The sequence below is a fragment of the Chaetomium globosum genome, genomic scaffold (assembly GCF_000143365.1).
Source record: "Chaetomium globosum CBS 148.51 scaffold_3 genomic scaffold, whole genome shotgun sequence".
In the NCBI taxonomy this organism is placed as follows: Eukaryota; Fungi; Ascomycota; class Sordariomycetes; order Sordariales; family Chaetomiaceae; genus Chaetomium; species Chaetomium globosum.
In genome coordinates this window covers 4,563,059-4,588,278 of record NT_165978.1, presented here as the reverse complement: position 1 = coordinate 4,588,278, position 25,220 = coordinate 4,563,059, and the positions used below count along the sequence as shown (strand labels likewise).

At 58.5% G+C, this 25,220-nt stretch overlaps 1 protein-coding gene across 1 annotated transcript; it reads left to right on the top strand.

Annotated features, from left to right (window-relative positions):
- On the top strand, positions 1 to 25,124 carry CHGG_06789 (uncharacterized protein; the record flags this gene model as incomplete). Its single annotated transcript, XM_001222883.1, has 10 exons — positions 1 to 498; positions 652 to 1,032; positions 1,517 to 9,533; positions 9,709 to 9,729; positions 10,172 to 12,535; positions 12,594 to 19,577; positions 19,640 to 20,028; positions 20,093 to 22,399; positions 22,450 to 23,368; positions 23,515 to 25,124. The coding sequence occupies 10 exons, from the start codon at positions 1 to 3 to the stop codon at positions 25,122 to 25,124; spliced, it is 23,490 nt and encodes a 7,829-aa protein (XP_001222884.1).
- Positions 25,125 to 25,220: the final 96 nt, after the last annotated feature.

Below are 25,220 nucleotides of genomic sequence, written 5' to 3'. Positions count from 1 at the left end.
ATGGCTTCTACCACCGGCATCAACGACTGGGAGACGTACCTCAAGGGGCTGACGCCATGTCGGTTTCCACGATTTGGTCGCGTCTCCGACGACATGCCAGCTCCATCCCGACAGACCTCGTCGGTCTGGGTGGATGTTGAGCAAGCAGAAAAGTTGCGGGAGCTATCCACCACGGACCCGGACGAGTTCGCTACCGTTATCCAAACAGCATGGGCGTTGTTGTTGCGGTGCTACACCGGCCAAGACGACGTCAACTTCGAATTCCAACGCGGCGGCGGAGGCGGTACCCGGGAACCCACCGTCGCCCGCTTTCTTCTGGACGACACCGAGGCCGTCCTCCGGACGGTGGAACACGCCAAGGCGGAGAACTTCGGCGATCTTCACCGGGTTCCACCCCGGCTCCTCCGAACCGGAAGCTCGGATCTGTCAATTTTTGACACGTCTGTGGTGTTGTGGAGCTTCACAGCCGGATCGACACCATGCCCTGTTTTGACACCGGTATGTAACCGTCCCGCAAGAATCCCCACATTATCATCCTGGCAGCGTTGTATCCCGACTTTGACCCCGGGAGACCGGAGCATTTACCCCTATTAGCCCTAACCCTTAGATTCCTGGCCCTTTGTTGATGTTGGTGGCTAACATGAATGCAAGGAACATCACAAGATTCGGCTGTTAGCAAAGCGCGGCCAGTCCAGCTTGAGCTTGTTTCTTGAATGGAGTAGCAGCCATCTCGGCATGTCTGCCGCACAGGGTGCACTGGTGGCTAGCACGTTGGACAAAATCCTGTCCGGCATTGTCACGAGTTCCCCTGAAACTCCCGTGAGTTCATTGGACTGCATGAGCCAAAATAACTTGGACCGTGTTCGCGAGTGGAACGACAGCTACTCGATCCAGCCGGTAGAGCGCTGTGTCCATGATGTGATTGCGGACAGGGTGCTGGAGCAACCTGAGGCTGAGGCTGTTTGTGCCTGGGACGGCTCACTCAGCTATCACGAGTTGGATGCTGCGACGAGTACTCTGGCCTCCTGGCTGGTAATGCTAGGAGTTGGGCCCGAGGTCCTCGTGCCACTTTGTTTTGAAAAATCGGTTCGTATTCAATAACTTCGCATTTGGTGATCGACCGACGATGGCTGACTCGACTTCAGAAATGGACGGTGGTAGCAATGCTCGCGGTGTTGAAGGCGGGCGGAGCTTTTGTTCCTCTAGACCCATCACATCCATTCGATAGACTCCGGGGTCTCTGCGACTCGGTTGGGGCCAAACTCGTGCTGTGTTCCAACCACCTCGTCCAGGGGCTTACCGGAGTGGCCGATAAAGTGCTGCCTTTGGATGATAGCACCATAACGAAGGCGGCCACGGCCAAATCCGCAGATGCTATTGCGAGCACAAACCGAGTTAGCAGCGCCAATGCGGCATATGTTATCTTTACATCCGGTTCCACTGGTAAACCGAAGGCAAGTCCACACCAGACCCTAGGAAACATGAGAAACGGGAACTTTCTAACCTCCTCCAACAGGGCACCGTGATCGAACACCAAGCCTTCTGCTCTAGTGCCAAGGCGCATGGCCCGGCCCTTCGCATTGATGGCACTTGTCGGGTCTTGCAGTTTGCAGCCCACACCTTCGACGCCAGCCTGGTCGAAATCCTCACGCCGCTGATGGTGGGAGCCACTGTCTGCATCCCTGACGAGCATGAGCGGCTCAACGACCTTGCTGGTGCCATGAACCGCATGCGCGTTGATCACGCCGTGCTTACTCCCTCCTTCATCAACTTTCTCACTCCATCCACAGTTCCCAGGTTGCGCAGGCTTGTCCTGGCTGGTGAGGCCATGTCACGCTCTCACGTCACCACCTGGTCGCACATTGAGCTCGTCAACGGCTACGGGCCGGCTGAGAGCTCTGTCGCAGCTGTGGTCAACCCCAATGTCGGACCCCAAACCGAGGCCACCGACATCGGCTTACCTTGTGGAGTGCGAGTTTGGCTGGTCGATCCCACCGATTATGATCGCCTGGTCCCCGTTGGTTGTGTGGGCGAGATGCTCCTCGAGGGCCCAAGCTTGGCAAGGGGTTACTTGAATGACGCCGCTAAAACAGAGGAGAGCTTCATCTTCAGCCCGGCATGGGCTCAGGATGCGGACAATGCGCCTCGTCGCTTCTACAAAACGGGAGACTTGGCCCGCTACAACTCGGCCTCTGGCTCTTTCAACTACATCGGGAGAAAGGACACCCAGATCAAGCTTCACGGCCAGCGTATTGAGCTCGGCGAAATTGAGCACCACCTTGCCGTCGATGAGGACGTACAACACGCCATGGTCCTCCTTCCCAAGAAGGGGGCATTGGAAAAGCGCCTGATTACCATCCTCTCACTGTCGGGGCTCACGGTTGCTTCCGCCGACAACCAACAGCCGGGAGCTACTGCCTTGAGTTTGACCGGGAACCCGGCGGCGACCGAACCTATTCTGGAACGTATCCGCACACGCCTCAGCGCCCGACTTCCTGCATACATGGTCCCGTCTACTTGGCTGTGCGTCGATGCCATTCCCATGCTGGCTTCTCGCAAGATGGACCGCAAAACCGTTGCCACCTGGATCGAAACCACGCTTACCGCCGAACAATGTCAGGAGGTGATCAGGGAGCAGCATGCCGCGAAGACCAAAACCACGTCTGGCGGTGCCAAAGCCAACAGCACCCCACTGACCGAGGTTGAGGGCAAGCTCCGTGACATCTGGAGCCTGGTCCTTAACTTCCCAGCCGACGACATCGACCCCGATGACCGTAGCTTCCTCAGCTTGGGCGGCGATTCTATTTCGGCTATGGCCTGCGCGAGCCACGCCAAGAAGGCACGGCTCGGCGTATCGGTGCAAGATGTTCTCAAGGCCAAATCCTTGAGGCAGCTAGCTGCCGTAGCCAAAATGTTGAGCCAACCAAACGAGAGCCAAGTTGACGGGGAAGATGAAATCGAAAAGGGGGTGCTCAAAGTGCCCTTCGATCTCACGCCGATCCAGCAGCTACACTTCGAAGTTCGAGGCGGGGCTCACGGCGATGGGCACTTCAACCAGAGCTTCTGTCTGCGTCTCGCCCGCCGTGTGGGGGTGACTGCTGTCCAAAATGCAATCCAGTCTGTGGTCAAGCGCCACGCCATGCTCCGGGCTCGCTTCGAACGGAGTGAGGACGGAGAGTGGAAGCAGTTCATCACGCCGGATGTGGATGGGTCGTATCGTCTCCGGACTCATACCATAGCCACCCGCGTTGAAGCTGACGCCGGCATCGCGAGCGCGCAGGGCTGCCTAGATGCGCGTTCTGGTCCTTTGTTTGCCGCAGAGCTATTTGATGTGCAAGACAAGGGCGACCAAATGCTCTTCATGACAGCTCACCACCTCGTCATCGACCTGGTTTCATGGCGTGTAGTCATGGAAGAGATCGAGGAGCTCCTTGAGAACCCCTCAGCGGCGGCTGTTTATCGATCACTACCGTTCCGACAGTGGGCAGCACTGCAGACCGACGACTGCACAGGGAGAACTCTTAAGCAGGTCCTCCCGTTTGCCGACCAAGTCCCAGATCCCCAGTTTGCTTATTGGGGAATGGGGAACCGGGACAACTTGTATGGCGATGTGGCATGCCAGGGATTTGACCTCGACGTCGCCACTACCGACATTCTCGTCAACGACTGCAATTCTCCTTTCCGCACTGAGACCGTTGACTTACTCCTGGCATCGCTCATTTGGTCCTTCCAAGCCACATTTTCCGACCGCGCACCACCAGCCATCTTCAATGAGGGCCATGGTCGCGAACCCCCCAACGAAGAAATCGACATTGCCCGCACCGTTGGCTGGTTCACGACACTGTTCCCCGTCGCACTCGCTTCACCCGCCACATTCACCGAGGCGCTCATCCAAACCAAGGACCTCCGCCGGCGTGTACCGGGCAACGGACGACACTACTTCGCCGCCAGATTCCACACTCCCGAGGGCCGAGAACAATGGGCTCGCCGGCACAAGGACATGGAAGTGTCGTTCAACTTCCTCGGCCGCTACCAGCAGCTCGAGCGCAAAAGTGCCCTGTTCCAGCCCGCCGAGGGTGCCCTCATGGCTGGTGAGGCACATCCCGGCAGCCCAACGGCCGACTTTGGAAGCAAGGCACCGCGGTTTTCTCTGTTTGAGATTTCTGCCGTCATTATCCAAGGTGCGTTGCGGTTCGGGTTTGCCTGGAATGGTAACATGCAGCACCAGGACCGGATTTGCGAGTGGGTTGCCAACTGCCGAGGGGTGTTGGCGAATGCTGCTGCGACGCTGCCATCTATGGGGACCAGGATCACAGCCAGTGACCTCACATTGCTTCCTGACCTCACACCCACGGATTTGAAAGCGTTTGAGGACACCACACTGCCGGCTCTTGCCAAGGAACGGGGTTGGGATGCAATCGAGGAGATTTATCCCGCCTCGCCCATCCAACAGGGGCTGTTGCTGAGTCGAACCAAAGACGGGAATTTCTATGCCGTGCGTAGAACCTTCCAAGTCAAGCTTAACGGCGAAGGCAACAAGACCGTGGATGTTCAGCGTGTGGTGCAGGCTTGGAAGGACGTTGTCCGTCACCATGCACTCCTCCGCACCATCTTCGTCGACGCTATCAGCCAAACTCGGGCTGGTAGCTACGACCAGGTGGTCTTGAAAGACGTTGAACCCCCAATGGTCGTACGTAAATGTCCGGATGGCGCCGACATGTCCAGCCTCGTCGACAACCTAGAGCTAGTGGAATACCGAAACGACGCACCACAACACCGATTCTCCGTCTCCCACAACCGCGAGGGCGTCGTTTGCACCCTGGAGATGAGCCACGCCATCATGGACGGCGCTTCCATGGATATCCTCCTGCGCGACCTCGGCCGCGCTTACCAAGGGGGTCTCCAGCATGTCGAAAAGCCGCGGTTCAGCCCCTTCGTCGCCAGCCTGCAGCAGCGCAACCTCGAGGCAGATGTGGCATTCTGGAAAACCCATCTTTCCGGTTTAGAGGCATGCCACTTCCCCACCCTCAACGACGGCATCAATATTCCCGAGACGGAGAGAAAAATGTGTACTCTCCGTGTCGACGTCCCTGGCTTGGCCGCGCTGCAGACATTCTGTAGCGGGGCGGGGTTCACCCTGCCCAACGCCTTCCATGCTGCTTGGGCTTTGACACTGGCGTTGTACACTGGCACCGATGATGTATGCTTCGGCTATCTTGTCTCAGGGCGCGATGCCGCGCTTGAGGGCTCAGAGGATGCTGTCGGCCCCTTCATCAACATGGCCACCCAACGCATCAAGTTCGCTGGTGAAGGAGATGACCAGTTCTCTCTTCTTCGCCTGCTTGAGGCGGTGCAGAAGGACCAGCTTGATAGTATGCCGTATGCCCAAACTTCGCTAGCTGAAGTGCAGCATGCTCTCAACGTGCCGGGTGGGATGGCTCTGTTCAACACGTGTATCTCGTACCGTCGTCGCCAACCGAAGACGGATACGGCAGAGAGTTCGCTTGTCTGTGAAGACCTGGGAGCTCTTCACGACCCGACGGAATACCCCATTTCACTCAACGTTGAGATCGACGACGAGGGAGGCGCCGTCATTGACCTCGATTACTGGGCGGATGAGGTGGCCCCGGCCCAAGCACAGCATGTTGCCGCGGCCTTTTTGCAAGCCTTGCGCAACATTGCTGAGAATCCCGAAACACCCCTCTCGCAGCTAGATAACGTCCACAGCACCAGCAAGGAGCACGTCTGGGCCTGGAACGCCAAGATGCCGGCCACCACCGCCGACTGCGTACACCGCATGGTGGAGAAGCAGGTGGCTCTCCGTCCCCAGTCCCAAGCTATCCGTGGTTGGGACGGCGACTTCACGTACGAGGAGATGAACAACCTGGCCAATCGCCTGGCACGTTACCTTGTCGACTTTGGAGTCGGCCCCGAGACATTGGTACCTGTGTGCTTCGACAAGTCTGCCTGGACAACCATCTCCATGCTTGCCGTCATGAAGGCAGGTGGTGGAGTGGTACCTCTTGATGCCACTCACCCTGCGTCAGCACTGGAAGGCAAGGTGGTTGATGCCGGCGCCCAGGTCGTGGTTGCATCAGAGTCCAGGGCCATGATGTTCGAGGCTATGGTGCCATACGTGGTGGCCGTCGGTCCCACCCTGTTGTCTCAACTCCCTGCCTCAGCCGACAACGGAGATATCCAGTCGGGAGTCACACCCGAAAACCCCGCCTTCATCATGTTTACTTCCGGCAGCACCGGCAAGCCCAAGGGCGTTGTTCTTTGCCACGACGCCCTCGTTTCGAGCTGTCTGGCGCACGGTTCCGCTCTTGATCTCGGTCCCCATACCCGCTTTCTCCAGTTCGCCGCACACACTTTCGACAACAGCATCGAGGAGATGTTCACAAATCTTATCCACGGCGGCTGTGTGTGTGTACCGTCGGACGTGGACCGCCTTGGTGATCTACCTGGAGCTATCGACAGACTTGACGCCAACTTCATGGACCTCACCCCGACGGTGGCGGCAATGCTGCGGCCTGAGCAGGTGCCCAAGATTAAGGGCATGGCTGTTGGCGGTGAGGCCCTGACCCGCGAGGTGCTCGATATCTGGGGCGGCGTCATTCCTGTGCACAACCAGTACGGACCGAGCGAATGTTGCATCAATTCGGCACACAAGCTCCATCTCGACAAGAACGGCGACGTTGGCAGCATCGGAACCAATGTTGGTAGTGTCTCGTGGGTGGTTGATCCCAAGAACCACGATCGCCTCGTGCCCGTTGGGTGCGTGGGCGAGCTTCTGATCGAGGGTCCCATCCTTGGCCGAGGCTACCTCAATAAGCCCGTCGAGACGGCCAGAGCCTTTATCGAGATGCCAAAGTGGGCGCCCGAAGACCCTCACCACCAAGAGAGGGGCAAACGGAGGATGTACAAGACAGGCGATCTGGTGCGGTACAATTCCGACGGCGCGCTCATCTATCTCGGGCGCAAGGACACCCAGGTCAAACTCCACGGTCAGCGGATTGAGCTGGGTGAGATCGAGCATCACGTCAAGCGCAACCTGCCGTCTGCTGCACAGTCCTCGGTTGAGCTCGTAGTTCCTGCGCAGTCCAAGAAAGCGTTGGCGGTTTTCGTCTGTCTCTCGTCTTCCCAGACCGATGAGGAGGTCCGAATCCTCCCCATGGACGCAGCATTTCAGTCGCTAGCTCAGGGCATCGTGGGGGCTATGAGCAGTCAGGTCGCTTCCTACATGGTGCCCCGATTGTTCTTCCCTGTCTCCCGGATGCCACTCACCTCATCGGGCAAACTTGACCGGCGGTCATTGCGGACCATGGCGCAGGCATTGCCCAATACTGTCGACTATCGCCTGGGGACCGAGACCTCCGGTGGACGTGCGCCAGAGACGCCAATCGAGATGGACCTCCAGGAACTGTGGGCAGCGGTGCTCAATGTGGCTGCCAGCTCCATCACCGCGGACGACAGCTTCTTTACCCACGGCGGGGACTCGGTTGGTGCTATGCGCCTCGCTGCTGCAGCTCGCCAAAGGAACATTGTCCTCACCGTGGCTAATATTTTCAGCGCGCCCAAGCTCGCTGATATGGCAAAGACTGCGACAGGAAGTGGCGTCGACGCCGGTACTAACACAGGAGATAACCGTGACAGCACCAGCCCCAAGGATGAACCTCTCCCTGGCCCGGTGGAACAATACTCGTTACTCAAGGACAACGGCTCCATGACAGCGCAGGAGTTGCGGGACCATGTGGCCTCCATTTGCCGCATTGATGTCGACTCTGTTGAGGACATCTACCCCTGCACCCCCCTGCAAGCAGGCCTGGTTGCTGCATCCCAAAGGCAGCCCGGCGCGTATGTGGCTGTCAACTTCTACGAGCTGCCTTCCGGGGTGGATATCACGCGGTTCAAGCGGGCGTGGCAAGAGGTTGTCAACTCGGAGGCCATCTTGCGAACGCGGGTCGTATTTGTTGAGAACATCGGCTTCTTGCAAGTTGTTGTCCGGGGTGAAATAAACTGGACCTCGGCCTCAAGCTCCAGCAACATCCCGGAGAGCCATCGTCATTTACCGCCTCACGATGGCGGTATCCTTTCTCGATACACCATCATCAACGAGCACAGCCTCCGCCCAACGTTTGGTTGGACTGCGCACCACGCGGTCTACGACGGCTGGAGCTTGCCATTGCTCCTGAGCCGCGTCGAGGAGCGGTATCAGCACCCAGAGGCGGCTTTGACCCCAACACCACATTATTCTCGCTTCGTGGAGCACCTGTCCGCTCACGATGCTTCCGCTTCAGACGCCTTCTGGACTGAGAAGCTCGCCGCCCCCAACATCACCCACTTCCCGCAGCTCCCTCATCCGGCCTACCGCGTCCAAGCCACCAGCCAAGTCACCCGGCCAGTGCGCTTCACCAAACCCAAGGGAGTCAACCTAACAATGTCATCCTTCCTCCGCGCGGCATGGTCCCTCGTCGTATCCATCTACGCCTCCTCCTCCGACATCGTTTTCGGCGAGATCCTCAACGGCCGTGACGTCCCTGTCGCTGGGATCGAAGACCTCGTCGGACCCACGCTAGCCTCTGTCCCGCGGCGCGTCCGCATCGACCAGGACCTGACCATCCGGCAACTCCTCGTCGACGTCCAAAACCAACTCAACGACGTCACCCCGCACCAGTTCGCTGGCCTGCAGCGCATCAAGAGCCTCAGCGTGGCCACCTCGGCCGCGTGCGACTTCAAGAACCTGCTGGCTATCGACATGGCCGACGAGGTCGCCGAGACCAGCAGCCTGTGGGGCAACCTGACGGGCGGCGGCACGGCGCAAGGGGCAGATTTCTTCAGTCTGCCGCTGAATGTTACGTGTACGCTAGGCCGCGGCGGCAGTGGCGGGGTCGAGGAGATTGAGATGCGTGCTATCTTTGATGCTGAGGTCGTTCCGAGGTGGCAGGTCATCCGCATGTTGGGGCAGTTTGAGGCGGTATTGGAGAGGTTGTCCGCTCCCGAGAGCCAGGGGGTGAAGGTCGGGGATGTGGATCTGCTCAGCCTGGAGGATAAGGCTGTGATTCAGGAATGGAATAAGACACCTGGCCCGCTGGTGGAGCGGCGGGTTCATGATATGATCTCGGAGGAGATGGTTCGTCGGGGTGGTTCCGAGACGGCGGTGGTCGGCTGGGACGCGACCTTGACGAACGGCGAGCTGGATGCGCTCTCGACGGCACTGGCAGGTGAGCTTTTGGTGAGGGGTGTTGGTGCTAACGGAAGCAGGTTTGTGCCGTTCTGCTTTGAGAAGTCGACGTTCGCCATCGTGGCAATGCTTGCTGTGCTCAAGGCCGGCGCTGCGTTTGTTCCTCTCGATCCGGCACACCCGGTCGGTCGGCTCAGGGATATTGTTGGCGACTGCGGGGCTGACGTGGTTCTGTGCTCGCCGAAATACGAGAGCCTGTGTGCCGATGTCGTTCCGACGGCCATTCCCATCGATATGGAGATGCTGAAGAAACTCGAGAAAAAGTCGACATCAATTGTGGCCATGGAAGGTGAGTCCATTTTTGGATTTTTGGTTGTTTACTTAGCCCCTGAAACCCCGGTTCCTGTTTTCTACCCCCTGAAATCCCTGAGATGGGGGAAGTCGAGAACAGGATGGATGCTAATGGAGAGCAGTCTGCCAACCGAGCGACGCGGCATATGTCATTTTTACCTCTGGGACGACAGGAAAGCCAAAAGGAACAATCGGTACGTTTTTCTTTTCTCCTTGTCTCTTTTCCGATACTTTCCAATAATACCTGGCGGCTTGTTTGCTTCCTTGGCGTTTGTTCGTTGAGGATTAACCCCACCCCACCCACCTCCATCATCACAACCATCATCACAATCCCAGGAGTATTCATCGCTTCATCCGCCTGGATCTGGTTTAGTCAAGCCCCAACTTGTTCCTTGCCCTCATACCCCTTTTTTTGGTTTGAGTCGGCGAGAGTTGCAAGATGGGCAAACCAGTGCATCGAGTCGCTTGGCGCGTGTTCAGCGCGTTTGCGTCACTGCTAGCACATGGAGTTGGTGTCGGATCCAACAACTCGTTCATAATCACTGCCCTGTGTTCTCCATGACAGAAACCTTCTACTCCTCTGGACCGATGTTGCGTCGTAATAGTCGCATAGTCCCCGCTAACCGACATGCTCAGTCTCTCACACGGCCTTCTGCTCCGGTGCTGCCGCCCATGGCCCCGCGATGCTCATGATACCCCCTTTCCGATTCCTGCAGTTCGCATCCTACACATTCGACGCCTCCTTGGTTGAGATTTTGACAACCCTCATTTTTGGCGGCACCGTGTGCGTTCCTCGGGAAGAGGACCGCACCAACGGCAATATCACTACCGTCATGGAGGAGATGGGAGTCACCATGACCCTACTCACGCCCTCGTTTGCCCGCGTCCTCGAGCCTTCAAGCGTGCCGCACCTCAAGACCCTGATCCTCGGAGGAGAGGCTATGGCCCAGACCCATCTCGCCACTTGGGCCGACAAAGTGAGCTTGGTTAACGCCTACGGCCCGAGCGAGTGCGCTGTTGTTGCAACAGTCAACTCCCACATGCGTCCCTCGTCAAACCCGGCGAACCTAGGAAGATGCCTTGGCCGCTGCTGGATCGTTGACCCTCAGAACCACAACCGACTCGCGCCTCTTGGCTCCATCGGCGAGCTACTTGTTGAAGGTCCCACCTTGTCGGCCGGCTATCTTAAGAACGAGTTGAAGACCCGAGAGGTCTTCATTGAAAATCCTCGTTGGGCCGCGGACACAACCCTGCGCTATCCGGACATGCCGTCAGCCACACCGCGTCGCATGTACAAGACTGGGGATCTCGTCCGCGTGTGTGACGATGCCTCAGGCGAGATGGTCTACATGGGCCGGAAAGACGCCTCGCAAGCCAAACTCAACGGTCAACGCCTGGAACTTGACGAGATCGTTCACCACCTCGCTGCTGATGATGCCGTCCGCCACGCTGTTGTTGTACTTCCCAAGAGCGGGCCTTGCGTCAAGCGTCTCGTGGCTGTTCTCTCGCTCCGGGCAATCACTGCTGGTGGTCCCGGCAAGTTTGAGTTGGTGACTTCAGACGAGGCATCTTCTACTCTGGAGCAAGTGCAGGACCGCCTGAGAGAGAAGGTTCCCGCCTACATGGTTCCCTCAACCTGGATCGCCCTTCACAACATTCCCCTGCTGCCATCCGGGAAACTTGACCGCAACAGTGTAGCCCGTTTTGTGGAAGGCATTACCGAAGAGGTACTTGACAAGGCCAACGGCGCCCGCTCCCCTGGTCCGGCACAAGCGACCGAAAGCACCTCCCCACAACAGTCTCTCCCCATCGACGAGAGACTGAAGTCTATCTGGAGCCAGGTCCTCAACATTTCATTGGAAAGAATCGGCCGAAATGTCTCGTTCCTTCACCTCGGAGGCGACAGCATCACCGCCATGCAGGTTATGGCAAAATGTCGAGCGCAGGGTATCCGCATCGCTGTCGCGGATATCATCAGCAGCAAATCCGTTCACGACCTTGCTCTCAAGGCCCGCGTTCCCAGCACCCAGCAGCAAATTGCCGCCACCGCGATTGCTGGTGAGGATCAGCACGAGTTTGAGCCATCGCCCATCCAGCAGTTGTACTTTCAGCTCATATACGTGAGCGACAACAAGGAATCCTCTGTCAAGTCCCACGCCCAGTTCAACCAAAGTGTATTGCTGCGGCTGGACAAAAACGCGAGCTCCGACCAGCTGGCACGCGGTATCCATGCCTTGGTTGAGACACACTCCATGCTCCGGACACGCTTCCGCCGCGACGGCACGGGTAGCTGGCGCCAACGCATCACCTCGGACATCAGTGGATCGTACCGTTTTAAAACGCACGTTATTGGAAACGCGAGCCGCATGGAGAAACGCATCCAGAATTCTCAACAGGCACTCAACTTCCAGCAGGGCCCGCTCTTGGCAGCGGACTGGTTCAGCGTTGGAAAAACCAACAGCGAGGTCTACGTCTTCATCACCATCCATCACTTGGCGGTTGATGTTGTCTCCTGGGGCATCCTGCTCCAAGACTTGGAGGACTTCCTCGCCAATGGCAACATAAAACCTCCGACATCCCTGTCCTTCCAGACCTGGATTCGGAAACAATCCGAGAACGCTCAGGCAGAGAAGAACGGGTCGGCCCTGCTCCCACACCAGGAGGCCTCGGACGCGGACCTGGAATACTGGGGGATAGCCGGGATGACAAATGTCCACGGCGATGCGATTTACGCAACTGGCATTGAACTCGACAATGAAACAACAGCCCTGCTTCTAGGCCCGCAATGCCACGCCGCACTTCAAACCGAGGTACTCGACATTCTCCTCGCTGCCCTACTCCTGTCCTACCGCAACGCATCGGGAGGTCGTCGCGGAGTGCCCACCATCTACAACGAAGGCCACGGTCGTGAGGTCTGGGACGATGCCATGGACCTATCCCGCACCGTGGGGTGGTTCACCACGCTGTATCCAGTTCATCTCCCGGACGAATCGTCTTCTGGTAAGCCACTTTCCACGCCCACCAAAGGTTGTTTCTTTCACTAACCAAAATCCACTAGATGATGAAATTGTCAGCGCCATCCGATGGGTCAAGGATTACCGAAAGCGCCTGACCGGAAAAGGACGCCCCTACTTTGCCTACCGTCTTCTCACATCCGAAGGACATGAGAAGTATGACGGTGGTTGGCCAGTCGAGGTTGCCTTCAACTACCTCGGTCAGATGCAACAGCTCAGCCGGGCCGACACCTTTCTCCAATCCGTTGATAACGGCCAAGGTATCAACACATCATCCGACGTCGGTAAGGACGTGCCCCGCTTGGCGCTGGTCGAAGTCTCGGCTGTTGTTGTTGGCGGGAGGATGACACTGTCCTTTGCCTACAACAAGCACATGAAGCACCAGGACTCACTTGGCAGATGGGTCAAGGAATGCCAGTCTCTTCTGCAGGACGTTCCCCGGAGGTTGATGCAGCACACGCCTGAGAAGACTCTCAGCGCGTTCCCGCTACTCCCTCTTGCATATTACGGCCTGGAGAATCTCGACCAGAGACTCCAGGAACTTGGCGTCAAGCTGCAAGATATTGAAGATGTCTATCCCTGCTCTCCCATGCAGCGTGGCCTGCTTCTCAGCCAAATCAAAGACCCGGAAAAGTATGGCTACAAGGCCACCTTCCAGGTTGAGTCTCCCAAAGCAGGGAAGGTCGACCCGGAGCAGTTGTGTAACGCATGGCAATCCGTGGTCCGTCGTCATGCGACCTTGAGGACCATCTTTGTCGACAGCGTGGGTGGCGAAGGTCTGATGGACCAGGTGGTCCTCCGCGACGCCCCAGGCCGAGTCCTGATACTCAAGTGTGAGACGGATGATGATGCCGTGCACACGCTGCAGACGATGAGCTGCATTAACTACAACGAAAAGAAGCCACCACACCGTCTCTCGATCTGCGAAGCCAACACCGGACATGTCTTTTGCCGTCTCGATATCAGCCACGCCATCTCGGATGGCTCTTCAATGCCGATCATCCTCGACGACTTGACCTCCGCCTACGGTCAGGACATGAGCAGCAAACCTGTGCCGCTGTACCGCGATTACATTGCCTACACCCAGTCGCAGCCCCGGAGCGAGAGCATTCGATACTGGAAAGATTACTTGAGCGGTGCCGAGCCTTGTCTGTTCCCCGTGCTCTGCGATGGAGAGCCAGAAACGGAGTCATCGCTTGGTGCACATGCCATTACTCTCAACGGTATTGCCGCGATCAACGACTACTGCATGAACTCCGGCATCACCTTGTCCACCCTACTCCAGTTCGTGTGGGCGCTGGTTATCCGGTCGTACACGGGCTCTGACGAGGTTCTGTTCGGCTACCTCGCCTCAGGTCGGGACGTTCCCGTTGCCAACATCGAGCACGCCGTGGGCGCCTTCATCAACATGCTCGTCTGCCGGCTCCAAATCCCGGCCAACCTCGAGGTTGGCGAAGCACTTGACACGATGCAGACGGACCTTGCAGATGCCATGGCCCACCAAAGCTGCTCCCTGGCCGAGATGCAACACGAGATGAAGACTTCGGGCGCGATGCTGTTCAACACCGGTTTCACATACCAGAAGCGCGCCGAAATTGACCAAGGTCAAGCACAGCAATCCTCGCCGTCCGCGCTGCGATATCGTGTCCTAGATGCCGAGGATCCGAGCGAGTACGGGGTCGCGGTTAACGTCGAAGCGACCAACAAGACTGTCGAAGTCCACTTCAGCTACTGGAAGAACGTCGTTTCAGACGCACAAATTAAGAACGTTGCAGCCACCTTTGAGCAGGCTTTGCAGGACCTGGTCGCTGATGGAGCGGAGGACCGTACCGTCGGAGAATTGGACCTCGTGGGCCACGCTGGGATTGAACAAATCATCGCCTGGAACGACTACGAACTGCCCCGCGTCGAGCAGTGCGCGCACAATATCATTGAGCAGCACGCTCTTCTCCGTCCGGCCTCAACTCCCGCAGTGTGCGGCTGGGACGCGTCGTTTACCTACCGTGAACTGGATGAATCGGCTACCATTCTGGCCCGCCACTTGGTGGCCCAGGGTGGTGTTGGGCCTGAAGTATTCGTTCCATTATGCTTCGAGAAGTCGGCCTGGACTATTGTCGCACAGCTTGCTGTTCTGAAGGCCGGTGGTGCCTTTGTGAACCTCGACCCCAGCCATCCCAGCAGCCGGCTTGAAAGTCTCATCCAAGATGTCGGCGCCAATATCGTGCTCTGCGCGCCGAAACACAAAGCAAAGATGGATGAGATTGCAACTAACGTGTTTGTCCTCGACGCTGAATCCATTCGGACGCTCAGCGAGGCGGCGCCTTCAAACGTCGCGCCCTTCGCCTCGACTGCAAAGCCATCTAACCCAGCCTACATCATCTTTACTTCCGGAACAACAGGCAAGCCCAAGGGTACTGTCATCGAACATGGCGCCTTCTGTACCGGCGCAACCGCGCACGCCAAAGCCATGTTCATGCATTCCGACTCTCGCGTCTTGCAGTTCGCCTCATACACCTTCGACGCCAGCATCATGGAGACCCTGTCGTGCCTCCTGGTTGGTGGGTGTGTCTGTGTCCCGTCGGACGAGGACCGGATGAACGACGTTTCTGCCGTCATCCAGAATATGGGCGTCACCTGGACGCTGCTCACGCCCTCTGTGGCAAGCACCGTCAAGCCCGAAAGTGTCCAATGCCTCAAGACCCTCGTCACTGGTGGAGAAGCCATGGCCGCTGGTCACATCGCTCGCTGGGGCACTCAGTGCGCACTCGTCAACGCTTACGGGCCCACCGAGTGTTCGGTGGTAGCAACCACTAGCACCAAGGTCGATGAGTCGCACCGTGTTTGCAACGCTGACCGCTCCAACATTGGCACTGCCGTTGGAGGCCGCGTCTGGGTTGTCGACGCGCAGAACCCCGACCAGCTCGTCCCAGTTGGTGCAGTTGGTGAGTTGGTGGTCGAAGGACGACTGGTAGCACGTGGCTATCTCAACAACAAGGAACAGACCGACAAAGTCTTTATCCGCTCACCGGAGTGGACACAACACCCAAACTTCCCGAAGTCTATGGGGCTCAACGAGGAGAAGATGTACCGAACGGGCGATCTCGTGCGCTACAACTCGAACGGGTCTATCTCATACATTTCCCGCAAGGATACGCAGATCAAGTTGAACGGCAGACGCATTGAGCTCGGCGAAATCGAGTTCCACTGCCGAGCCGGTCTCCCAGATGACGCACAGTCAGCCGTCGAGGTGGTGTTGCCGGCCACCAGCCGCGCCGCATCCAAGGCCCTCGCCGTCTTCTTCACCCTTCCCAGCAACGCACCCTCCACGCCGGCCTTTTCCCTTTTGCCCGTCAACGAATCCATCCGCAAACTCGCCGCGGCAATGGAAAGCCATCTCTCTGGAAACCTCCCCTCTTACATGGTCCCCCAACTCTTTGTCCCCGTCTCCACCATGCCCTGGACAACCGCAGGCAAGCTCGACCGCAGACAACTCCGCCAGGCCCTCGAAGCAGCCAGCCGCGAGATGGTATCCGGGTACCGACTCTCCGCTGCCGCTGCCGCTGCCGCCGCCGCCAAGAACCAGGGCCCGGCGACAGCAACGGAGAAGAAGCTGCAGGGTCTGTGGGAGGCTGTGCTTGGCCTCCCCGCGGGCTCGGTCGGGCCTGGGGATAGCTTCTTCCGCGTTGGTGGTGACTCACTGTCGGCCATGCGTCTGGTTGGCGCAGCGCGCGCCCACAAGATCGTGCTCAGTGTGTTGGACGTCTTTCAGAAGCCCGTCTTGACGGACATGGCGCGCGCCTGTGGTGTTGCGGAGGTGGTGGTTGACCCCGTGCCGGAGCTGAAGCCGTTTGACCTAACGTCGCGCTCCCGATCGGCGCACGATGAGCTCGTCGATGAGGTTGTTTCTCAATGCAAGATCTCAGGGGACCAGATTAACGACATGTACCCCTGCAGCCCGCTCCAGGAGGGTCTTGTCACCCTCGCCAAAGCACAAGCGGGCGCATACGTCGCGGTGAACACCTTGAGGCTTCCGAGCCATGTTGACTTGGACCAGTTCAAGGCGGCTTGGCAGGCGGTTGTCGACGAGACTGATATTCTGCGCACACGAATTGTGCACACCGCCACGTCAGGCTTCATGCAAGTTGTTGTCGCGCCGGAGCCGATCCAGTGGCACGATGAGCTGTCATTGAAGGAAGCGGTCCTCAGGGGACAAGCGCTCGGCTCGCAGACTGGAGGCGCACTCGCCAGGTATGCCATTGTCAACGGCCCTGAAGGTCGTCTCTTCGTCTGGGGCATTCACCACGCTCTCTACGACGGATGGAGCTTGCGCCTCCTTGCGAGACGAGTTCAGGACGTGTACAACAACATTGCCTCTGTGCCCCCAAAGGCTATCGCAACTACTCGCGCCTCCTACGCCAACTTCATCCGGTACCTCGCGGGTAGGGATATAATCGCCTCCGAGACATTCTGGAAGGAGTCCCTGGACGGCGCCTCCGCCATCGCACACTTCCCGCAACTCCCGGCCACCACTGCGAATAAGACTGAGACTCCGAACTTCAGATCAGAGACCCGCCGGGTTGACATCCACCGCCGGGGTGCCCTGAGCGACATCACCGTCCCCACCCTAATCCGGGCAACATGGGCCATTCTCCAGGCAGCCTACACCGGAATGGACGATGTTGTCTTTGGAGAGACACTAGCGGGCCGCAACATTGACGTCCCTGGTGTTGTCGAAATGGCTGGGCCGACCTTTACCACCATTCCAACGAGAGTACGACTGGATCGTGACATGCGTCTAGGTGATTTCCTGCAGCGACTGCACACCATGGCAAGCCAAGTCGTCCCTCACCAGCATCTGGGTCTTCAGCACATCAAGAGACTCAACTCGGATTGCTCAGGCGCCTGCGACTTCCAAACCCTACTTGTGATCCAGGCCGCCTCACCCACTTCGGGCCAAGAGGGATCCCAGGAAGCCGATTGGGACTTCCAAGGAGGTTCCTCAACTGACAGCTTCTTCACCCATCCGCTCGTGGTGGAATGCTCCACCACTGAGACGAGCATCGAGGCCACCTTCCACTACAACGAGAAAGTGCTGTCTTCATGGCAAACAAAGCGCCTTGTTTACCAGTTCGACGCCGTCCTGAAGCGTCTGCTCGAGAAATCCGCAAACAAGGACGCCACTTTGGCCGAGATCCCAGCCATCAGCCCCGAAGACCAGTCTCTCATCGCAAGGTGGAACCGCGCCAACATGCAAGAGACAGTCGACTCGTGCATTCACCATCTTTTCCTGGCCCGGGCGGCTGAACAACCCGAACGGGTTGGCGTCAGCGCCTGGGATGCCGAGCTGACATACGGCGAGATCCGTGAATATGCGTCTCGTCTTGCGCTCCACCTCAACCAGCATGGCGTTAAGGAAGAGACTCTGGTACCCGTTTGTCTCGAACGCTCGGCTTGGTCGATCGTTATCCTAATAGGCATCTTCATGGCTGGTGGCGCATTCATCCCGCTCGATCCAGCTCACCCCGTCAACCGACAAAAGGAGGTTTTGGAGACCATCGAACCTGCTCTGATGGTTTGCAGTCCCGAATACGCCTCTCGATTTGTTGGCCTTGTCAACACGCGTATCTCCGTTGATGGCACCATGCTCCGCAGCCTTCCTCCATCTCACGGTCAAACGCCTGCTATTGTCACCAATCCTGGTAACACGGCCTATGTGCTCTTCACATCTGGCAGCACAGGCCGTCCCAAGGGCGTTGTGGTGGCTCATCGCGACTTCTGCAGCAGCTCGGCCGCCTTCACTCGCGTGTGCAACATGAACGCATCCTCGCGCGTCTTCCACTTTGCCTCCCTAACATTCGATGCCGCACTCCTGGAAGTGGTGACACCGCTCACAATCGGTGCTTGCATCTGCGTCCCCACGGCACACGACCGACTCCACAATCTGGGAGCGGCCATGGCTCGCCTGCGCGCCACATGGGCTTTCCTCACGCCGTCCGTCGCCAACCTCCTCAACCCCGACCTCGTCTGCCCGACATTCAAGACCCTGGTCTGCGGCGGCGAGGCCATGCTCGCCGAGACCATCCAACGCTGGGCAGACCGCGTTGAGCTCATGAACGGCTACGGGCCCACCGAGACCTGCGTCTTTGCCGTCATCAACCCGAATGTTTCCAAGGAAAAGGACCACACCACCATCGGCCGCGGCACCCCCGCCGCACGGCTGTGGGTCGTCGACCCCAACGAGGGCTGCAACGACCGCCTTGCGCCCGTCGGTGCCATCGGCGAGCTGGCCATCAGCGGACCCCTCATGTCCCGCGGCTACCTCGGCGACGCCGAGAAGACCGCCAAGGTCTTCGTCGACAACCCCGGCTGGGCCAAGAGAGAACTCCTTGCCGGCGCCGCCCCGCCCACGCGCATCTACCGCACCGGTGATCTCGTGCGGTACCGCGCCGACGGCGCCATCGAATTCTTTGGTCGTAGGGACGGCCAGGTCAAGGTCAATGGCCAGCGCATCGAGCTCGGCGATATCGAGAGCCATTTGTCGGCGGACCGGCATGTGCGTCTTGGTGCTGTGGTCCAGCCGAAGAAGGGGCCGTGCAAGAAGCAGCTTGTTGGTGTTGTCACTTTGGAGAGTGCGCATCGTCCTGCGGGGGCTTCTGATGGTTGCGCGCCCCTGAGTGGTTCAAAGGAGGAGATGGCCCGAGCCCGTTCCGATATTGCTGATATCCGGGCTCGTCTGGCCGAGTTGCTCCCGCATTACATGGTTCCGGCCGCGTGGATCGTGCTCGAGACCATGCCTGTTGTTGTGTCGGGCAAACTGGACCGGCGGAGAGTGGCTGGGTGGGTTGAGGGGCTCGAGGTCGCCGAGTACGAGCGTATTGCTCTGAGCCTTGGCATCAGTGAAGGGGGTGAAGGTGAAGAAGAGGAGGTGGATATGACTGGACCTGTCAAGACACTGAGGGAGATTTGGGCGAAGGAACTGAACATGCCTGTGGAGCGTGTCAAACTCAATCAACCCTTCCTTGGTCTCGGTAGGTTCCACCCCCCGCGAGGTTGTTGTTGTTTTCGAACTGACGAACGAACTCGTACACAGGTGGAGACAGTATCAGGGCCATGGGTGTTGTCTCGCGGGCTCGCAACGCAAAGATCAAGCTGTCCATTCAGGACGTGCTCCGGTGCAAGTCCATCGTCCACCTTACGCAGTTGGCCAAGAGCCTTCCTTCGTCCTCCTCCGCAACCATCCGCGAGGAGGAAACCGAACAGCCTTTCGCATTGTCCCCCGTTCAGACCATGTATATGAAATCGGCCGTTAAGCATGCCGGCGACGCTCGCTTCAACCAAAGCTGTACGCTGGGTGTTCCCCGCCAGGTCACCAACGACGCGATCAAGAAGGCTATCAATTCCATTGTCGAACGGCACGCCATGCTTCGGGCGCGCTTTTCCAGGATGCAAGATGGCAGATGGGAACAACGCATCTCAAAGGTAAACTTGCATTTCACTCCCTTCCCCCTTGCCGCATGCTGAACGAGTATTAACGTCCGGCTAGATGGGTCCTACAACCTACACCTGCCTGGAGCATCAACTGCACTCTCGCGATAATATGAAATTCATTGTTGCAGCAGCACAAGCCAGCCTGTCTGTCGAACACGGCCCTGTGTTCAGGGCCGACTTGTTCGACGTGGCTGATGAAGATCTCACCATCATCTCCATGGTTGCTCACCATCTCTGCGTCGATATGGTTTCCTGGCGCATCGTTGTGCAGGACCTCGGCCAGATCTTGGAGACTGGTTCTCTTCCATCTGAGATGCCTCTATCTTTCCGGTACTGGTGCGCCCACCAGTCCGCGGACAACAAAACAGCCGATGTTGAGACTCTGCTCCCGTTCAAGGAGATGTCGCCTGAGCTGGGCTACTGGAACACTCAAGGACCACTCACATATGGCAGAACGACCACCGATATCTTCACACTTGAAGCTGATACGACAAAGCTTGCTCTGGAAGAGTCCCACCAAGCCTTCAGGTCAGAGCCTGTCGACTTATTCCTGGCGGCCATTACCCACGCCTTTGCGAGGACATTCCCAGACAGGGGTGTGCCGACACTGCACGTTGAGAGCCACGGCCGCGAGGCTCCCGAGGGCTCCAACCTTGACTTGTCACAGACAGTCGGTTGGTTCACCACAATCTGCCCCGTGGCTGTCCCTGACCACGGCCGCCACCATAATGCGCTCGACACCCTGCGACGGATCAAGGATGTACGCCGCAGTATCCCAGGTCACGGCAGACCTTACTTCGCTCACAAGTACCTCGGACTGGCTGCTGATGACGCATGGTCTCCTATGGAGGTCCTGTTCAATTACCTCGGCGGCGGGGTGGGCGCCCAGCAAACTGAGCAAGACGACTCCCTTGTTCGCCAGGTCAGCCTCGAGGACACCGACCTGAGCACCGCAGATGTTGGATCCGAGACGAGGAGGTTGGCTCTCTTTGAGATCTCCGCCATGGTGGTCGACAACAAGCTGCACTTCAGCTTTGTATACGACACCAGCCTCGGCCGTGTGGGAGATGTTCGCAAATGGATCGCCGCTTTCCGACACACTCTTGAGGACATGACCAGGACTCTCTCGCAACACGCTGCTGAGCCGACTCTGAGCGATTATCCGCTCCTGCCAATGACCTACCACTCCCTCCGCACCCTTACCGAGGTTGCCCTCCCTCGCGTCGGTATTGACCGGGCCTCCGCTTTCTCCCTGATCGAGAACATCTATCCGTGCACTCCGATCCAAGAGGGTATGCTGATCAGCCAACTGCGCAACCCGGAGGCTTACATCTTCCACGCTGTCTACAATCTTGCGCACTCGAATCCCAGCCATCGCCTCGACGCCGAGAAACTTGCACGGGCGTGGCAGAAGGTAGTTGACCGTCACGCCGCCCTCAGAACCATTTTCATCGAGAGCGTTCGCCGCGGCGGCGTCTTTGACCAAGTTGTCCTGAAGAAGGTGGACTGTGGAGCCGTCATTCTCAACGGCAGCGACCAAGACGCGATGAAAAAGCTCAACCAAGTCACCCTTGCCAAAGCCAAGCGGCCACAGCTCGCCCATCAGCTTGCTCTGTGCACGACGAGCAGTGGGAAGCTCCTCATGAAGCTCGAAATCAACCACGCCGCTATGGATGGCGGCTCCCTTGCTATCATACTCGAGGAACTGACATCTGGTTACATGGGCGGTCTCACCAGTGGCCCCGGTCCTTTGTTCAGCGACTATGTCCAGTACATCTGTGACATGCCTGCAGGAGAGGACAGCGACTATTGGATGCGTTATCTGAAGGGCCTCGAGCCATGCTACTTCCCGAACCTCAACAGCAGCACCATTACCCTGGTCTCCGAGAACAGAAAGTTGCGCTCGACGGCCCTCGAGTTCAACCGCTACACCGAGCTCCGTCAGCTTTCCGAGCGGACGCAGGTCACCCTCGCCAACATCATGCACGCAGCCTGGGCTTTTGTGCTGCGCAAATACACTGCGTCTGATGATGTCTGCTTCGGCTACCTCACCGCAGGCCGCGACGCACCGGTTGAGAACATTAGCCGCACGGTTGGTACGCTTATCAATATGCTCTGCTGTCGGGTTCGGATCTCCAAGTCGAAATCACTCGAGGATGTCTTCATGATGGCGCAGGAGGAACACCTCCAAAGCATCCAATTCCAGCATTGCTCCCTGGCCCGTGTGCAACACGACTTGGGCATGGCGGGAAAGCCGATGTACAACACCTCGGTTTCGATCCAGAATCATGGTGAGGCTGAAGAGGGAGGTGGCCAAGACACCATTCTGTTTAATATGGAGAAGGGTCATGATCCCAGCGAGGTAAGTTAACGCACCACCAATTCACCAAGGCTTGGCTAACAGTCTCACAGTACGCCCTCACGGTCAACATCGAAACTTCGAAGAATAGCGAGGGTGTCATCTTCCGATACTGGTCTGACCATATCACCGACGAACAAGCCCAGGAAGTGGCCCGTTTCATGGCCCAAGTCCTGGATGCTTTCATCACGCAACCGAAGCAAGCCGTTAGGGACCTGGATGCGGCACTCAGCGGCAAGAAGAATACTATCCAGCCGACCGAGGACCTCGTGGTCGAGCAGATGGAAGATTCGGGCATCATGACGCCGAGAAGCATAATCTCGTCATCCTCCGGCCATCTCCCCATGACGCCAAACAATGAGCTGGCTGACCAAGGTGCCTACGAAAAGACACTTCTCTCCTTGTGGGGAACTCTCCTCGACCTTCCTGAGGATACTATTGCTGGGCATGACAGTTTCTTCGACCTCGGAGGAGACAGCATCACAGCCATGAAGCTCGCAGGTGAGGCCAGGGATCACGGCCTATCACTCACCGTTGCCGATGTCTTCCGAAACCCATGCTTCGACGGCATGGTCGCCCGGGTGCGCACCACGACAGATCTACACGCCATTGGCAGCGACCTTGTCAAGAGCAACAGTGGGACCATGACTCCGCAATCCAGCAATGGCGATTCCTACGAACGGTTTTCGCTCTTGGCGGCGTCAAACGTCGACGCCTTCCTCCAAGCCAGCATCGTGCCCCAGGTCTGTGTTTTCAGGGGCGGGATTTCGGACGTCCTCCCCGCCACAGACTTCCAATCTCTGTCCGTCGCCGGGGCACTCCTCGAATCCAGATGGATGCTGAACTACTTCTACCTCGACGGCAAGGGGCCTCTGAACGTCGTCCACCTCAAACGGGCTTGCTTCCGAGTAGTGCAGGCCCTGGACATTCTGCGTACTCGTCTTTGTACCTTCGGGCGGTCGCTTCCTGCAGGTCGTTCCTGCGCACTCTTCGGCTCGCTTTTCACGTCGTCGAGACAGACGAATCGCTAGACGACTACTCAAGTCGGACAAGAAGGGGATGAACTCAAACTCGGCGAGCTCGTTTGTCGAGTTCACGCTGGTCAAGCACACTTCCAGCACCGACACAGGCTGTACTTCGCATTTCACACGCGCAGTACGACGGCGTGTGCTTCCCCAAGATTCTTGCCGCCCTTCCAAGCTGGCCTAACAGGGGCGAGGCTGTTCCCCGCCCCCCTACCTTTGCCAATTATCTCCGTGCTTCCGCCGGTGCCCTGACCTCGGAACACTACCAGCACTGGAAACAGCTCCTCGCTGGGTCTTCCATGACCGAGATCGTGCGCCGCGATGGGCCCAACTACAACAGAAACTCTGCAGGCACGACTCCCACCTGCCTCAAGAGCACAGCCCGCCTGCCACCCGTCGAGTCCGGCCATATCACCACCGCCACCATCGTCAAGGCCGCGTGGGCATACGTACTGGCACAAGTCTCGGCCAGCTCCGACATCGTCTTCGGCCACACCATCAGCGGGCGCAACGCCGCGGTCGAGGGCGTCGGCAACATGGTCGGACCCTGTCTCAACCTCGTGCCGGTGCGCGTACAGTTCGGCAGTGGGCCGGACTGGACAGCCCGCCAACTCCTCCGCCAGGTCCAGGACCAACAAGTCGCCAACATGTCGCACGAGGTGCTGGGCTTCCGCGAGATCATCCGCCACTGCACCTCGTGGCCGCGCTGGACCTACTTCGCGTCGACGGTCCAACACCAAAACATCGACCAGGGCGGCCAAATGCAGCTGGGCGCCACAGACTACACGGTCGGATGCGCGTCGATGGGACAAGAGGACTTCGGCGACCTTTCCGTCCTATCGCAGCCGCTCGCCGACAACGACACGTACGAAATCATGCTGAGCTTTGCCGAAGGCGGTGCCGTGCCGCGCGACTTTGCCGAGCGCATGCTCGACATGCTGTGCAGCACAGCGCAGCTCTTTGCCACAGACCCGGACCTTGCTCTCCCGTCCGCCGCCGACCTCTGTGGCAGGCGAAAGCAGATACCATTTGACGACGTCCCGGCCTTTTCGGACACCGAAAACAACAACTTGAACAATACCAACCTGGGATCGACAACTCCCGGCCTCAAACACCTCAGCGACGAGCAGCTCGCCGATCTCAACACAGCAGTCAGCTCCGCCTGGCGACAGGTCCTCAACCTCGAAGACCCCGACCAACAAGGGGTAACAATAACAACAACAACTGAAACACCCACCGCCGCCCACCCCTTCCACCGAAACACCTCCTTTTTCTCCCTCGGCGGCGACATCATCGGCCTCGCCCAACTCGCCTGGCTCTTCGGCCAGCAACAGCCGGCCTGGCGCCCGAGCAACACCGCCACCGCTGCTGCGCCGCGCCTCGAGGAGCTGGTCGACAACCCCACCGTCGGCGGGCACATGGCGCTGCTGGCGCGGGGGATGCCGCCTGCGGTGGGGGCGGTGCTGCCGGCTTCGCCGGTGGTGGGGGCGGAGGAGATGCGGAAGGCGGCGACGTTCCCCATTGTGGGTGGGCGGAGGAGGGAGAGTGCGGGTGTTGGTAATGTTGCGGGTGGGGGCGGCGGTGGGAAGGGGGAGGGGCAGTCCAAGTTGGCGAAGGCGTTGGGTGGGCTGGTGAAGAGGAGGTTTACGGGTGGGGGCGGGAAGAAGAAGGGCGCTGACGGGGTGGTGGAGATTGTTGCTTAGGGGGGCTGGTGATTGGGGTGCGTGTGTGATGGTAAAATGTGGTGGAAAACTCCTTGATGGTTCTGTTTTGTTAATTGGCTTGACTTCATCTTTTGT